This window comes from Globicephala melas, chromosome 7 (genome assembly GCF_963455315.2).
Source record: "Globicephala melas chromosome 7, mGloMel1.2, whole genome shotgun sequence".
Lineage (NCBI taxonomy): Eukaryota > Metazoa > Chordata > Mammalia > Artiodactyla > Delphinidae > Globicephala > Globicephala melas.
This window is the reverse complement of record NC_083320.1, coordinates 43,714,205-43,732,319: the sequence shown is the minus strand read 5'-3', so window position 1 is coordinate 43,732,319 and position 18,115 is coordinate 43,714,205. Positions and strand designations below refer to the sequence as shown.

Below are 18,115 nucleotides of genomic sequence, written 5' to 3'. Positions count from 1 at the left end.
CCTGACCAGGGATGGAACCCAGGCCCCCTGCATTGGGAGCGCAGAGTCTTAACCACTGGACCACCAGGGAAGTCCCAGGGGGCTATATTTTATTTTTTTATTTTTTTCTTAAAGTTACCATTTATTAAGAGCTTACCATGTACCAGCCCTATTAACCTGTCACATGCATTGTTTTCATCTATTCCTTGCAGCAATCCTAAGAGTTTAGTGCGAATGAGATTTACAGATTTATAAATGTAAAACCTAAGAGGTGAAGAGGTTAGAAACCTGGCCAAAGCCATGTGGCTAGTAATTGCTTCAAAACTGATCTTTCAGCCTCTAGTGCTCACCCTCTTAGTTATGACATGACACCCTTTCTAAGCACAATCAATCCTCTTAATTGCCAGTGAAATAGGCTGGGCTTGTGCCCCTGTTCCCAGGTGCGGACAGTGACCTGAGTGGTAACATAACTTGCCCAAAGACACCTGGTTATTTTTTTATTTTTATTTTCACACACACACACACACACACTGTATTGTATTTTTACAAGAGATAAATAGACTGACACCAAGCATTGTAAATGGATGACCACAACAAAAGCAACAATGATTGCAATTACCAAACAGGAAACACACTCATACTATGTCATAATATTGACATTCAGTCCAGTAATCCTCCACTGTAACAGCTTCTTTACTTTGCAGTGAAAATTGATTTGTATATTTTTTGCCTCTGAGTCCTTGTGGGATTTTTTTTTTTTTTATTCAAATAGAAAGTCAAAAATTATAATCATCCTCATCAGTTCACTCAGTCCCAGGGGGCTCTATTTTAAATGAATAGTTATTTCTTGCCGTGGATACTTAATTATCATTCTAGTCCATAATCCAACAATGTGTTCTCTAATAAGCCTGTGCACCCATCCCACCTCCCAGCTAGGCTGTGGTCGTGGAAATGGATATGGATGTAAATTCATGAGCCGTGATGGATAAAATGCTAGCTGGGTTCCGGGGTTCAAGGGTGGTGCCAGGGATTACGAAAAACTTGGGAAGAATGCTTTTGGAGTGATTACAAAATAAGGCCCAGCATTGTAATGAAATATCATACCCTGGAATGAGATCACAGCCACCACCACCACCGAATGTTGCTATGTTGCTTTTGAGTTAGAAAAATGCTTTTTCATACATTATTTCATTTAAGCCCTAGAACCCCTCTGAGAGTTAATTGACTCTGGTTTGTGTTTTTAATCTCCATTTTACAATGAGGAAAGGGAGGCTCAAAGAGGCGGTGCTTTGTCAAAGCCAGGAGAGCAACTGAGACTTCTCTCTGCACTTCCTAAAATTAATGTCTGTCACCTTAAGCTTTAGTAAAATCTTATGTGTATTTTGCCATCAGGTATTTGTCAAAAATAGCCAATATTTATTGAGAGCTTACAAGAGTAAAGGGCAGTATGCTAAGTACTGGATTCCTCCCTCAAAGAGTTTATAATCTAGCTGGGCAAACAGGAAATATCTATAAAAAGAGCAATAAAATTACCCCTATGTCATGCAACAGCTTAGGTGTGGGAGTAATCTTCAGAGGTAGAGGAAGGAGTTAGGAAAATACTGCAAGTTTATTCTATTTCCAGATGTTATAAAAAATTGCCTTAGATTCAGTTCATAAAGTACTGTCTAAAATGATTCCATCACAGGATATCAGTATTTGCAATTAGTGTTACACTAAAATAGAAGGTCAGATGTTAGGGAATCCTTAGTAGAGGTTGCAGTGGCAGAACCCTGCCAGTCTGTTTTCCACACTGAAGCTATAATGATCTTCGTAAAATACAAATGTGGCCCTTCTACTCTCCCATTCAGTTCTCTTTGGAGGCTCCCCATTATGCTCAAAACACTTAATACGCCCAAGTTCTTACGTATCAGGCACTGTGCTAAGAGCTCAACACACATTATCCTTTTTCATCCTCACGGCTACCCTAACGGAAAAATATTATTATGTTCCTTATTTTGTATATGAGGAAGAGTAAGACTTAGAGAAATTAAAAGCTTTCCCAAGGCCACAGAACTCGACAGTGGCCGAGCTAGGATCCCAATCTCGGCCAGTCTCTCACTCCCGACTCAGGAACCCCTTGGCATTGTGCAGAAGGCCTTTCTTCTTCTTCTTCTTTTTTTTTTTTTTCAGAAGGCCTTTCTTGATCAGCACCTTCCATGGTCCTCCTTTGTGGGTTACGCTTACTCATCTGCTAAGGCTCCCCTTAAGGCCCCACCCCAGAGACTCCTGTGTCACCCGTGCTTGCACCTATTTTAACATTGGGCACAGCAGGTCATGGTTGTGGAGAGACCCCTGCCTCTCTCTCTCCACTGGATTTGATAGCAGGGACTACGTCTTTACACCATTTGAATTATTGATCACCAAGCATGCATCCCATCTAATGGTTGGTGTTAAATTCATGCTTGTGGGATTAAAAAAAAAAGCATGTCTTTATCTTCACTATAACTCTCTGATGTAGTATTTTGTATTCTACCCAGTCATCCCTCAGCTTGATACTTGAGGGCACCTGTAATCTATTGCTGTTTGCTAGCCTCGTTTGCCCTTCAGCCCCAGTATTAACCTTGTAAGGATCTCCTGCTGTCTTTTCTTTCCCGCATCCTGGAGTAGTTTTTCCATCCTTTGTCTAAGGCAAATCGTACACATCTTTCAAGGTTCAAGTTGAGTCCCTCATTCTCTTGACAACTCCCATCTGGAGTTGGGACTCTCTACTCTGAACTCCAGAAGCACCCCTGTCATCAGTAGCATTTTTGGTTAATTATGCAGTGTTCTGTGACTTCTCTTGTATTATTCCTCTGACTTGTCATTTAAATCTTCCTTGTGTTTTGGGCTCACCTTGTCAACTATAAAGTCTTCGAGGCCCAAGACCTCTTTGTCTAGTAAGCGGCACAGTGGGTTGACAGGCAGTACCTGCTAAGAGCACAGACTGTCTGGATTTGAATCCCAGCTCTGCTGCATATTCCCTGTGTGACGTTGGGATAATTATTTACCTTCTTTGTGCCTCAGTTTCCTCATCTGTAAAGTGAGGAAAGTAATCATGTTTACCCCAGAGAACTGTTGTGAGGAATAATGAGTTAGTACATTTTAAGCCCATAGCAAGTGTTATTTAAGTGTTGTGGTGGTATAGTTAGTAATAATAGTGAGAATAATATAGCCCACTGAAAACTCTTATTAAAATACAAAAATGTTGTCCAAGGGGGACAACCACAGGCTGTGAATTAACCACTGTATGGATCAGTTTGGCACCTAGCAGACAGGTTTTGCTGTGAGCCTGGGAAAGGTCCATCAAGAATGACGAGGACAGCAGGTTCTGGGTTCTGGGAAGAGTTTCAGTCCAAGTGGAATGCTGTCGCTAGCAGCTGTGGGGAGCCTGTGGGTGTAGCACTGAGTGCCTGCAGGGCTCAAACTAGACTCCGGAGAATCGGGGCTGACAAAATTAGAGCTAGTTTGATTCTTTCACAATTTGATGTAGCCATAAAGGAGCCACGTCAAAATGCTGCAGAAGGAAGAGGAAGGTTCCAAAATAGTCATTCACCTTTGCACACCTTAATGCCCTTGTAGCATGTGTAACTGTTGTAAAATCAACCTTATATTTCTTTTTCATGACATTGGCTCAATGTGTAGCAGATGCTAAAGCAATCCTTATTGAGAAAAGATGTGTTGGAATTGAAATTGAGTGCTGTGCTTCTGAGGAACGCTCTATTCTGGAAAATGCTGGGGGTTGAACTGAATGTTCACAGTACAGTATGTAAATACCAGGATGCGAAGGCTCATTTAGAGGAGCTTCTGTATGTCTATGTTGGGAATACATTGCAGCAGTGATTAGAGTTCTGCTCTGGGATTCACATTGCTCAGAAGCATAGAGAGTGGTCAGTAAGAGTTGAGAGGGTAGAGCTATAGCTCTGAGGGTTCAGGAAGTGGATTTCCCCATTTTGCAGCTTCAGTCCTGGTCTCTGGGCAACATCGTGTTGATAGCTGTGGTGCCAGGAGGAATGTCCCAGTAATCCAGGGATTGTTTCCTCTCCATCACTGGTAGTTATGTCACTGATACATTAGAGCACACATTATCATAGCGTTGGCAGATCTGACCTTTGGCAATTATTATTCCAAGGAATATATTCAGGTTTAAGATTTTCTTTCTTCAAAAGTTGAATCCATCTCCATACTCATGTATTTGTGGATAACTCAATGTAATTTTGAGCAGCTTTAATTTAAATATTTAATGAAGAAAGCTATCAATTTTAACAAGAATGATTTCATCACCCCTCATCAATAATTCAGAAATAGCTGCTGTTTTTTAATGACTCAGTGTAGGTACCAGTAGAATGAATGCCCTTCCACGTTTTAAAAGGCTGTGTTATGTATGTTCACAGTAATGATGTTGATTGCTATCATTAGAGAGTGCCAAGTGAGAAAGCTTTTCTAAAAAACAAACAAAAGCCCTTCTTATCCAAGTAGGATTAACTGCAAACCTGTAATATAGATTTTTCTAGAGAAATTCATAGATTTATTTCTGTTTATAATTTGAAATGTCTTCTCTCTTTTTTAAAGTTTCTTTAAAAAAATCTTTAAGGTTCAGAAGTTTAAAACAAAATATTAGCTTAATGGGTTCATGTTGGTGGACTATTAAATAAAAAAAGTCTCCCCTAGATTTGTAAACAGGTTAAGTACTTCATACAGCTTGTAAATATTCTAACTTCTCCTTATACTTACTCTATCAATCCTTATGGCAAATTAAATGTAATCTAAGTCATCCAAAGCATGCCCTGCTTTGGGACATATTTTAATTTTATTAAAATGCAGAGGTTTTTGGGGGGTTCATTTGTTTCTTTTTTGTCCCTGATACTTTGATTACGTAGATGACTGTAGTTATACTTTTTTTTGTTTCTCTGTTCACAATGTGATTATTTCAGTTCCTTTTCATCAGTATCTAAATATGACCTGAAAATATTGAGTCTAAACACTAATGTCCAGAGTTGAAACTAAAAGTTTTTGTTTGTTTGTATTTTTAGATTTGAAATTCATATAGAAGTTATTGAATGTGACATTCATATAAAAGGTACTGAATGCCATATTACAGGAACATTTTCTTCACTACTTTGCATTTGTTGATATTTTGACAACTACTTAACATCTGGACTCATGTTAACAAGAAAAACTTTGCATAACCTATGATAATTAAAAATCATTTGAATCAGATGGAGAGGAATGAGTGGTTTAGGGGAAGTCACTCATCAAGGTTTAAATCAACCTCCTAATGTAATATATTTTGCAGCTTTGAATGAGCATTTGGGGGTTGATTCAGTTCTTCATCATCACTTGAACAATTTGGGAATTATGCTTTTTAAAGGTAACTTTGTGTCCTTCTCTGACCTACTTGTTATAGAAGCAGCAGTTGACTTATGGAGGATAATTAAATAAAAGCCACCTGACAAGAATTCATGCAGTCAGCATTCCTTCTGTACAATTCTGAAAACTATTTTTAGTCTGTGAGAGAAAGGTACTAGCAGCTGCTTTTGATTATCTTGTACCAAGACAAAGCCCATGTGACTGCATATTTCTTTTTTAGCTTTGATTTTTATTTTTTAGGTGAGTTATGCATGTACAAAGCTTTTTTAAAAAAAATTAGCAAGTTTACAAGACTTGTTTCTTTTTTTTTTTTTAAATCAGACTTCTACGACATCCCTCCACATTTTCCCTCCCAGAGGCAACTGCATTCTCTGTCTTTAAGGTGATTATTTTGATATTCACCAGTGCATTTTGAAATAAAAAGCTTGTATTCTTAATTCATGATTTTTAAATGTAGGCATTATCTGTTGTCTTCCCACTATGGAAGATACAGAGTTACTCTCCATGCTGTCCTGGCTCTCTGTGCCCATTCAGCCTTCTCATTTCCCTATCTTCCCCATATAGTTACGTGGCAATTTTGGTTAGTTCAGTAGCCCTTCCTTACATTAGTATGACTATGTGATCGAAGCTGAGACATGTAGTGAACTATGATTATTTTTCTTTTCTTGTGCAACTTTTTGTTTTCTTGTAGTGTTTTGTTTACCTTTCTCTAAACTTACCAGTAATTCATCCCTAAACTCTTCACCAGTGGTCTAAATTTCCTCTTAGGACATTCAGATCTGTTGGTATTCTGCCGGTGTCACTTTGCTGACAAAGCCTCTCCTGGAGCCTGCACACCTGACCCAGCTACACTTGCCGCCTTTTGTGTCATCCTGGGATCTCCAGTCACCAGCATGCCGTATTCCCTTTGCCTCTCTCCTATGTTAGTTCTCTTATTTTCTAAATTCCATGTCTTACTCTCTCTTGTTTTATTCCCTTGTTTTGGCAGTGCACAACCTGAGAAAGGGTATATGAGAGGTACATTTTTTTTTTTGAGAAATTGCATATGTGAAATGTCTTTCTTTTACCTATAAACTTGAATGATAATTGGGTTGAGTACAGCTTCCAGTGTTGTTGTTGAGATATCTGAAGCCATTCTGGTCCCTGATCCTTAGTATGTGACACATTTTATTCTCTGAAAGTTTGTAGGGTCGTCTCTTTGTCCTAATGTTCTGAAAGCTTGATGATGTACTTTGGCTTGGATGTATTTTATCCACTGTGTTAAGTACTCCGTGGTCATTTCAGACAACTCATATATCTTTCAGTTCTGAGAAATTTTCTTGAATTAAAAAGATTCCTATCTCTCAATTTTCTCTATTTTTCTCTTGGAGTTCCTGTTTTTTAGGTACTTGACTTTCTGGGTGATCCTATATTTGTCTTGTCTTTTCTCTGCTAGTTTCATCTCTTTTCTTTTTCGCTTCATATTTTAAGTTCTTTTTTTGTTGTTGAAAAATAATATAGTTCACTGACTTTTTATAACGTGAATACTTCCATTTAATAAAGATCCAGATAAAAACAAAAACAAAAAACCCCAAAACCCCCAAATTATCAGGACCCCAGAACTCCTTCTAGCTACTACCTTACCCAAGGGTAATTACTATCTTGAATTTTTTAAATTAATCTTTTTTATTCTGAGATAATTATAGAGTCACATACAGTTATAAGAAATAATACAGATATAGACCATTTATCCAGTACCCACTTTCCCCCAGTGGTAACATCTTGCAAAACTTTAGTATAATAGCACAACTAGGATACTGACGTTGATACAGTCAAGATACAGAACATTTTTATCACCACCAGATCCCTCACGTTGCCCTTTTGTAGCCGCCTCCTCTTTCCTCCCACCTCTACTCGCTACTGAACCCCTGACAATCACTTATATGTTCTCCATTTCAATAATTTTGTCAGTCTGAGAATGATGTATGAATGGAATCATACAGTGGATAATCTTTTGAGATTGGCTTTTTTCACTCTTCATAATTCTCTGGAGATTCAATCAGGTTATTGTATGTGTCAATCATTTATTCCTTTTTATTTTATTGTTTTATTTTTTTTTTTTTTTTGGCGGTACGCAGGCCTGTCTCACTGCTGTGGCCTCTCCCGTTGCGGAGCACAGGCTCCGGACACGCAGGCTCAGTGGCCATGGCTCACGGGCCCAGCCACTCCGCGGCCCGTGGGATCCTCCCAGACCGGGGCACGAACCCGTGTCCCCTGCATCGGCAGGCGGACTCTCAACCACTGCGCCACCAGGGAAGCCCTATTCTTTTTTATTGCTGAACAATTTCCCATGGTATGGAGGTACCAGTTTGTTTAACCATTCATCCATGAAGGACATCTGAGTTACTTCCAGTTTTGGGCTATTATTGATAAAGATGCTGTAAACATTTGTGTACAGGTTTTTGTGTGAAAATAAGTTTTCAGTTCTCTGTGATAACTGCCCAGAAGTGCAGTTGCTGGGTCACGTGGTAGTCACGTTCTTTGGATTTATAAAGAACTGCCGAACTGCTTTGCAGAGTTGCTGTACCATTTTACATCCCCAGCAGCAGTGTATGAGGGATTTAGTTTCTCTTTATCCTTGTCAGAAGTCGGTGGTGTTCCTATTTTTATTTTAGCTAGTCTTATAGGTGTATAGTGATGTATCATGTTTTTAATTTACATTTTCCTAACGGTTAATGACAATGAACATCTTTTCGTGTGTTTATTTGCATCTGTATATCCTGTATGTTCTCTTTGGTGAAATGTCTCTTCATGTCTTGTCTGTTTTCTAATTGGATTGTTTGGTATATTTTCTGTTGAGTTTTGAGAATTCTTTACATATTCTAGATACTAGCCCTTTGTTGAATATGTGGCTTGCAAATATTTTCTCCCAGTTCATAGCTTGTTTTTCATTCTTTTAATAGAGGCTTTCACAGAGCAAAAGTTTTAAATTTTGATAAAGTCTAATTTTCATTTTTTCCTTTTTTGAGTCATGCTTTTGGTGTTAAGTCTAAGAATCGTTTGCCTAGCACTAGAACCCGAAGATTTTCTCCTAGGTTTTTTTTTCCTAAAAGTTTTACAGTTTTACATTTAAATCCATGAATCCATTTTGAGTGAGTATTCATATAAAGTATGAGACTTAGGTTGACATTCATTTTTTGCCTATTGATGACTAATTGCACCAGCCCTATTTGTTGAAAAGTTTTTTATCTTTCTCCCATCAAATTGTTTTTGCATCTTTGTCAAATATCACTTGGACATATTTTTGTGGATTTATTCCTGGGCTCTCTGTTCTGTCCCATTGATCTATGTGTCTGTTCTTCCACCAGTACCACATAGTGGTGATTAGTATGTGGCTAAGTAATAAATCTTCGTTTTCAAAATTGCTTTAGCTATTCTAGTTCCCTTTCCTTTTCAGATAAATTTTAGAGTAATCTCACCTATATCCACAAAAAAATCTTGTTGGGATTTTGATAGGGACTGTGTTAAAACTGTATATAAATTTGAGGATAATTGAAGTCTTTACTGTGTTGAGTGTTCCACCCCATGAACATGGTATGGTTCTCCATTTATTTAAATTTTTAGTTTCTTTTATCAGCATTTTGTAGTTTTCAGCATACAGTCCTGTACATATTTTGTTAATTTATACTGAAATATTCTTTCTAGAAGCTTTTGTAGCTTTTTTGGGATTTCCTACATAGACAGTCATGCCAACTGCAAATAGAGACAGTTTCTTCCTTTTTGATCTGTATGCCTTTTGTTTCCTTTTCTTTTCTTATTGCACTGGCTAGAACTTCCAACACAAAGTTGCATAAGAATGATGAAACCAGACAGTCTTCCCTTCTTCCCTATCTTAGAGAGAAAGCATTCAGTCTTTCACCATTAAGTGTAATGTTACCTGTGGGTTTTTCTTTTTTTTTTTTGCGGTATGCGGGCCTCTCACTGTTGTGGCCTCCCCCATTGCGGAGCACAGGCTCTGGACGCGCAGGCTCAGTGGCTATGGCCCACGGGCCCAGCCGCTCCGTGCCATGTGGGATCTTCCCGGACTGGGGCACGAACCCATATCCCCTGCATTGGCAGGCGGACTCTCAACCACTGCGCCACCAGGGAAGCCCCTCTGTGGGTTTTTATAGGCGATCTTTATCAAGTTAAGGAGGATCCCCTTTATTCCTATTTTTCTGAGACTTTTCCTGAATGAGTGTTTAATTTTGTCAAATGCTTTTTTCTGCATCAATTAATAGGATCGTGATACTTTTTTTTCTTTACCTTGTTTATATGGTGGATTACATTGAATGATTTTCAAATATTGCACCAGCCTTGCATCCTTGGAATAACTCCCACATGGTCATATGCACAATTCTTTCTACATATTGCTAAATTTTCTTTTCTAACATTTAGTTAAGGATTTTTGTGTCTGTGTTTATAGGGATATTGGTCCATAGTTTTCTGGGTTTTGGACTTTTTTTTTGGATACAGGAGTCTCATTTGATAATTCTTTTCTTTCGGCATTTAAAAAATATTGTATTCCTTCTGGTGTCCATGGTTTCTGATAAAAAATCTGCTATCATTTGAATAGCTTTTCCCCTGTTGGTAAGTTGTGATTCCTGTCTCTGCCGTCAAGATTTTTTCTTTGTCTTTGGTTTTAATAGTTTGACTATGATGTGTCTTGGTGTGGGTTTCTCTTGTTTAGAATTCATTCAGCTTCTTGAATCTGTATGTTTATGTCTTCTGCCAATTTGAGAAGTTTTCAGCCTTTATTCCTTTGAGTAATTCAGTACTGCCCTTTTTTTTCCTCTTCTCCTTCAATGACTCTGATGACATTAATGTTCAATCTTTTGTTATAGTCCCACAGGTTCTTGAGGCTCTGTTAATTTTTTTCAGTCTATTTTCTTTCTGTTGTTCAGATTGTATGACTTCTATTATTCTTTCAGCTCACTGATTCTTCCCTCTCTCTCCTCCATTCTGCTGTTGAGTGCATGCATTGAGTTTTTCATATTTTGGTTATTGTATTTTACAGTTCTAAAACTTCCATTTTGTTTTTCTTTATATATTATATTTCTTTGTTGAGACTTTCTATTTCTGTGCCTCAACTTTCTATTTTTTTCATTTGTTTCAAGCATGTTTGTAATTGCTTGTTGAAGCATTTTTGATAGCCGTTTAAAAATCCTTGTTACCTTATTCTAACGTTTGTCTCATTTTGGTGTTGGCATCTTCCGTCTTTCTTCACTCAGTTTGAGGTCTTCCTGATTCTTGGTATGATGGTTTTTTAAATTGAAACTTGGACACTTTGGGTTTTATGTTGTGAGACTCTGGATCTTACTTAAGCCTTCTGTTTTAGCTGGATTTTTTCTGACACTGCTCTGGCAAGGGAATGGGAGACGCTGCCTCATGACTTCCAGATGGAGGTAGAAGTCCAGGTTCCCCACTCAGTCTGTGCTGACGCCTGCAGTAGAGATGGGTGTTCTGGCTCATGATTAGGTGTCCACTGATACCTCCCTGGCTGGGAGGGATAGGAGTGTCTTTTTACTGCTCCCCACATGGCCTCCCGTGGATACCACAGTGGAGGTAGGGGGAGTAATCTTGTTACTGCTGGATGGTGGTGAAAGTTCTGACTCTTCACCGGGCCTCCTCTGACACCACCTCAATGGGGAAAGGGTGCCTTGTTAATCTGACAGGTGGGGTGGAAGTCCAGATTCCCCATTTGGCCTCCACTGACACTGCTGTGGGGATGTGGCCTCATTACCACCTAGCAGTGATGAAAGTCTCAGCTCCATACTTGACCTTCTCTGACACCAACTCGGCTGCGGGGTTGGGGTGCTCTGTTATAGCTGGTGAAGGTGGAAGTCTAGGTTCCCCATTTGGCCTTTGCTAGTAGAGGTGGGAGTGGGACACGCTTTTCTTTCTCTGTGTTACTTAACTGGAATAGAGCAATTATCTATAGCTTTCTGGTTTTCTAGGCTGCCCTTTCCTGGTTCTTTGGCTGGAGAGGCCCAGTTTTTTTTTTTTTTTTTTTTTGGTCCATCCTCATTAATGTTTCTGAGTTCTTTAGCCCCACTCATCGTTGTGTTGTTCTTTGGGTATCAAGGCCCCCAGCAGGTCTGCCTTTTTCTGCCTACGTTTTAGAGTCTTCTATGTTTGTTTTATGTATAATGTCCAAGATTTTTAGTTGTACTTAGCAGGAGCAGTAAGGAAAAGTATGTCTACTTCATCTTCTCAGAAGCAGAAGTCTACCTGGCTTATAATAGCATAAATTAGTTTTGCCAACTTTTGAACTCTGTATCAGTGGAATCATGTAGTATATGTTCTTTTGGTTTTTGCTTCTCTCATTCCACATTATGTTTGTGAGATTTATCCTTGTCATTGCACATGTTTGTAGTTTTTTCATTTTTATTGCTATATGGCATTTCATTGTATGGATATAACACAACTCATGTATTCTGCTGTGGACAGGTTGCTCCCAGTTTGGGGCTATTAAAATTGTCCTGAACATTTCTGTAGATATCATTTGGTGAATATGTTACTATTTAATATACATACCTTAGACTTGTCATGGGCTATACATTCAGGTTTAATAGCTATTCCCAAACAGTTATTAGTGTATCACTTTACACTCCCACCAGCAATATATGAGAGTTCCAGTTGCTCCACATCCTCACCAACACTTGGTATTATTTGTCTTATTTATTTTTCCCATTTTGGAGGTATGTTACATTATTGCATTCCGGTTTTAATTTGCTTTCACTGCTCACTTTAGTCAAGTTGAGCATCTTTTTATATATTTATTCACCATTTGCATAAGCTCTTTTGTGAAGTGCCTGTTCAAGTCTTTTGCTCATTTTTCTTATTGGGCTACTTGATATTTACCTATAAATTTTAAGAAGGATTCTTTATATATCAGATACATTCTTGTGTCAAATATATATAACATTCACCCTCACCAGAATACCTTCTCCTACTCTTTGCCTTGCCATTTCAGATTTAATGTTGCCTTTTTATGAACAGAAGCTCTTGATTTTAATGTACTCCAATTTATTTTTTTCTTCCTTAATGCTTAGCACTTTTTATATCCTATTTAATAAATCTTCTTTCTATCCTAAGATCTTCAAGATGTTTTTCTGTGTTTTCTTCTAAAAATTATGTTATTTTATCTTTTACTTTTAGATATACAATTCATCTGGAATTGATTTTTATATGACATGAGGTTGAGGTATCTGTTTATTGTTGTTTTTGTTTTTTGTAAGTCACCTCAAATTTTCCTTTCACATCATCTGTTAATTTTTCATTTGTGCTCTTTTTTCTTTTTCTTTCTTTAAAAATAAATTTATAAATTTATTTGGCTGTGTTGGGTCTTCATTGTTGCATGTGGGCTTTCTCTAGTTGCAGCGAGTGGGTCTACTCTTCGTTGCAGTGCATGGGCTTCTCATTGTAGTGGCTTCTCTTGTTGTGTAGCACGGGCTCTAGGTGCGTGGGCTTCAGTAGTTGTGGCTCACGGGCTCCAGAGTGCAGGCTCAGTAGTTGTGGCGCACAGGCTTAGTTGCTCTGCGGCATGTGGCATCTTCCCGGACCAGGGCTCGAACCCATGTCCCCTGCTTTGGCAGGCGGATTCTTAACCACTGCGCCACCAGGGAAGTCCGTGTGCTCTTTTTTCTATAACACATTTTTATACCTTTTTTTTTTTCATTCAAGCATTCCTTTTATTCCTTCCTCCTCCTCCTTAAAAAATATGTATTATCTTTTGTTTCATAGTTGCATTTCTTTTCCTATTTCTAAAGATATTAATAATATATTTTAAAAAATATTTTCCTCCTCACAGAGCTTCTATTTTCTCCATATTGATTTTTTCCCCTTTTTGTTTCGGTTCTATCTTTCCTGGAAGAGACTTTCCTCAAATACCTTGTAATTCTCGGTGACTGCTCATATTTAGTGGCAGGGCTAGATAAGACTCTGAACTCCTGTGTGGAGTGATTTGGTTGGGTTCTTTAGTTGGGGAGGCTTCAATATCAGGATTGAGAGGTCATTTCCCTCGGGTTAGTCAGATTCTCCCCGGAGAACCTTCCAGTTCTTGCCAGCCTCTGGGAGGATGAAAGCCTTGGAGGATAAAAGCCTTGCCAGCCTCTGGGAACCTAGTGAGGTAAGTGGGATGGAGGCTGGAGTCGGGGCCAGGACTTGAATCTAGGATGTGTATGTTCACTTAATGCCCCCTGTTTTCAATATGGCACTCCTACTCTCAACTGTTCCTGTTGCTCTATGGCTCAAGAACCTCTGTTTCATCCTCTCCAGAGGGAAAAACCTCTAGTTGTTTGGCTAGCTATGTGGAGTGGAGAAGGGAATTGGGCATTTGGAGTTGGGGGTCCAGACTTTCGATTAACTCTGTTAATCAAGCCCCCCTCAAACACAAGTCCCCCTCAAACACACACATTCTTACTTGCAGATAAACCTAATATGGCCAACCCATGAGCCTTTGAGGGATTCCGAGAAACAAATTGTATTAGTTCTTGCTTTTCCCATTGTCAACCAGGGTTTCAGCTTTCTCAGATTTACCGTGATTTACCGATTGTCTATGTTCTGGCTTCCAGAATTTTACTTTATTGCTATTATGTACCCTTTAATTTTCCCAGCTTGGATTATGACTTTAAAAGTGTGTGTGTGTGTGTGTGTGTGTGGGGGGGTTATTTTAGTTGGATTTAGGGATGGAGTAAAACCAGATGCACTCAATCTGCCATTTTTATCTAGAAGTGTCATATAATTTTATACGTTTTAAAAACAAATATTTCTTTCAAGTTTGAGCTCAAAATGAAATTAATTTAGAAAATGAGTCCAAAGGAGAATTGCCGTTCTTTTCAGGTAATGAAAGAGAATTGGAGCTGCTGACTTGGGTAGGTAGAGGCAATAATGATGAAAGAAAAATAAGTAGAGAACATTGAGGAAAACCTTTTAGTATGATTTGGGAACTAGAGAGAGGTGATGGTTGCACAACACTGCGAATCTGCTAATTCTACTAAGTCATTTACTTTAAAATGGTTAATTTTATGTTATATTAATTTTACCTCAAATAAAAAAGTTTTAACATAAGAATAAGAAATACATGAACGTTTTCAAAGCTTATAGCTACGTTAACACCTGGCTTTGGGGGTAAAAGATAAACTGACTTGTTACACAGGCCTCAGTAAATTATGTTTCTATTGTCTGCCTAGGAGCTATATAGAGATTTTAAAATGTTTACAAGCATGATTCTGGAAGATCTTCAGAAATTTATTCTTCATTTGGGGAAAAGGGAGAGCAAGATGTGTTCCAAGGGGTGGCAAGTGGAGTTATTTCTCTCTAGTAAAGAAGATGAAATGAATTAATAACTATTTAATATGTATACCTCCTACATCCAATTATATTCATTGCAACTTGACAAATCTTGATGCAAGCAAGACCTTTTGACTCTTTAATCATTTGTATAATAGAAGAAAGGGAAGTTCTGGTGGAATGTGGCACAATTCCTATAAATTTATGCCTTTGATATATTGCTTATCGTTCATATGAAGCACCCTGTCTCATAAAAAGGTTTAATAGCACTTTATTATCCAAATATGGTATTTGGCAGTTCAGTGTGGTGTAATAGAGCATGTGTCGCAAAGCCATAATATTAGGGTTCACATCCTTGCTCTGCCACATGTGAGTTATTTAAACTCACCATGCCTCATTTTTCTCATCTGTAAAATGGAGAAGATAATAGGGTTATTTTAATGAATATGAATTAATACATTTAAAGATTTTTCAGTTTTGCCTGGCACAGAGTACATGCTCAATAAATGCTATCTGCTATTTTTTTTCTGACATTTTCTTAAACTGTAATCTATAAAAGCACATCTGGAAAATGTATGTGATATAAGCAGCGTAAAGACTACTTCCTTACCAGGATATCATTGGCATGGCTGTAGTGACCAACTACAGATGCAAACGTGCAATTGGCTCCGTCTTTCTCATCACATTTGCGGTTGTGGTTAAGAGCTCATTTCTGTTTTTCTCTAAAAACTGAACGGTTTTAGCTACCTTTGTTTTCTAAGAATTCTGGACTTCATAGTGCAGTGGATTTATTTGAAAAGTAAAACCAAGAAACTATAAATACTGTTTACTTTCAATTCCCTCTATTTGGTTTGGACATAAACCCTGTCATTTGTACATTTTCCCTAGGAATCAATGAAAAGATTGAGAATGAACGTGAGCTATACACCTGTCATTAGAAGATGTCATTAGTCAGTCAGCGGCCACAAAGCGAGTACTTGATTTTTTGAAAGCCATTTTTCTTTATCAGTACTATATGGCTGCAAGTGATAAGTGGTGATGGTTCTCTCTCACAATTACTATTTTTAGATGTAGTTTGAAACTCCTCAGTTTCCGGCAAGATGAAGCTCTATGTCTAAATGTTATTATTTTCATACTAAGCCTTCTTTTAAATTTTACTTTACAGATCAACAACCAAAATTTTGAAGGTCATCAACTTTCTGATGGTGGTGATAAGCCATGGCGACAGATGATAAAGTTGCCATCTTAACCGATGATGAAGAGGAACAGAAGAGAAAATATGTGCTTGCCGATCCTTTTAATGGTATTTCCAGGGAACCAGAACCACCTTCAAATGAAACACCCTCCCCCTCTGAAACAGCTGCTATTCCTGAGGAGGAGATAGACTGGATAGAGAAACATTGTGTTAAAATAAACAATGATCTTCTAATTTCCAAGGTCTTTTATTTTTTCTTTTACTCTGCATATGGCTCTCTTTACCCCCTTTTGCCTGTGTATTATAAGCAGCTGGGAATGTCACCAAGCCAGAGTGGGCTGCTGGTAGGTATTCGATACTTCATTGAATTCTGCAGTGCCCCCTTTTGGGGTGTAGTTGCAGATCGCTTTAAAAAAGGCAAAATCGTCCTCCTCTTTTCTCTTTTGTGTTGGGTTTTATTCAACCTGGGCATCGGATTTGTCAAACCTGCTACCTTGCGGTGTGTACCAAAGATTCCTCCGACAGCTCATCCCACCAGTTCAAGTCACCTGTTCACTCTCCTGCCAACGAATTCCTCCATTGTCTCTTCCATTACTACATCACCAGGAATTCGTGAGAAAAGGAACCTGCCTCCTTACAATGGGTCAGAGATGTTAGAAGCAGGGCACAGTGTCACGGAAACTGTCATCTTCTCGACAGCTCCAAACAAGACCAGTGCGCCCACTCTGCAGCCTCACACTGATGAAATTACTGACCATGTTATGAACTTGACCATGAACCCAAGCACTGCAACCTCTGCTCCCCCAGGAAATGCAACCTGGGAGACAACCACTTCTATTGTCACTACCACCAAATCTTTACCTTCTGACCAAGTCACTCTTGTTTATGATCAACAAGAAGTAGAAGCTATATTCTTGGTGATCTTGGTAGTTGTCATAATAGGAGAATTTTTCAGTGCCTCCTCTGTCACGATTGTGGACACAGTAACACTCCAGTATCTGGGAAAGCACAGAGACCGCTATGGACTGCAACGCATGTGGGGCTCCCTGGGCTGGGGCCTGGCGATGCTGTCCGTGGGCATTGGCATTGACTACACCCACGTGGACGTGCTCATCAATGGGAAGGGGTGTAAGCCCCCTGAATACCGGAACTACCAGATTGTCTTCATCGTCTTTGGGGTTCTCATGACCATGGCCTTGATCGTCGCTACTCAGTTCCGGTTCCGCTACAGCCACTTCAAAAACAGTGAAAATAAAGGGAAAGAGGTGGAGATCCCTCAAGTAGAGAGGAACAGCTCCACAGAATCCTCTGAGGAGACACCAACCACCACCAGCCACGTGCAGGCCTTCAACTTCTGGGACTTAATCAGGCTGCTTTGCAGTGTGCAGTATGGCTCCGTGTTGTTCGTGGCTTGGTTTATGGGTTTCGGATACGGCTTCGTGTTCACCTTTCTCTACTGGCATTTGGAGGACCTGAATGGAACGACAACCCTCTTCGGGGTCTGTTCAGTCCTGAGCCATGTGTCTGAGCTGACAGCTTATTTTTTTAGTCACAAGCTTATTGAATTGATTGGCCACATCAGGTAAGAACATGTGTACTGTTGCTGCCCCTCAGCAATTGAACTTTATCTTTTCGTAGTTTATGACTCCTTTGAGCACATTTAAGGATATTATCCTTTGTGTTGGGGGTAGGGTTGGGGTGGGAATGGGGATTTCTGTTTCTCTTTCTCTTTAAAATAGAAACAAAAGGAAGGAAGTGATGAACCTAGTTGGATTATCTCAAATACACAAAATATGCTGTTTCTGCTCTGTATGCTAAGAGAATCTTACAGTAAATGTTTTCAGGTATAGGAACACCAGTTTAGTCAACTGTATTATTCCATGGACCTTGAAGGGTCCGACCACCTGTCTCAGGCATTTATGAAGAGGGGCTTAAGTGGATAAAGGGGATTATGTTTTTTCAGCTTTCAGTTATTCTCAGCCACTTGCTGACACAGAAAGACCTTGAATATATGGTATATGAAGATGTCCATTATATTTAATAAAGCTGTGGTGTGACCCACCATCATCCCTAATCCATGATATTATGTGGAAGAGAATCTTACATAATTTTTTCTGATTATTACATAAGCCTCTGTGTTTTTATCTGCCACGAAGACATGGGATATTTAAAAATCTTGCTTCTACCTAAAATTTCCCGTGTAATCCTTTTAAGCAAAAAATCTATAAATGCCCAGTGTTT

The 18,115-nt window shown here is 38.9% G+C and overlaps 1 protein-coding gene across 3 annotated transcripts in view; it reads left to right on the top strand.

Moving 5' to 3' along the window:
• MFSD6 (major facilitator superfamily domain containing 6) overlaps positions 1 to 18,115 on the top strand; it is a 73,342-nt gene that overhangs the window by 9,799 nt on the left and 45,428 nt on the right. For all 3 annotated transcript variants that reach the window (XM_030847702.3, XM_030847703.2, XM_060302139.2), the window contains exon 2: positions 15,845 to 17,456. In XM_030847702.3, the coding sequence (XP_030703562.1) occupies positions 15,898 to 17,456 (1,559 nt within the window). In that variant the 5' untranslated portion in view covers positions 15,845 to 15,897. The remainder of the gene's footprint in view (positions 1 to 15,844; positions 17,457 to 18,115) is intronic.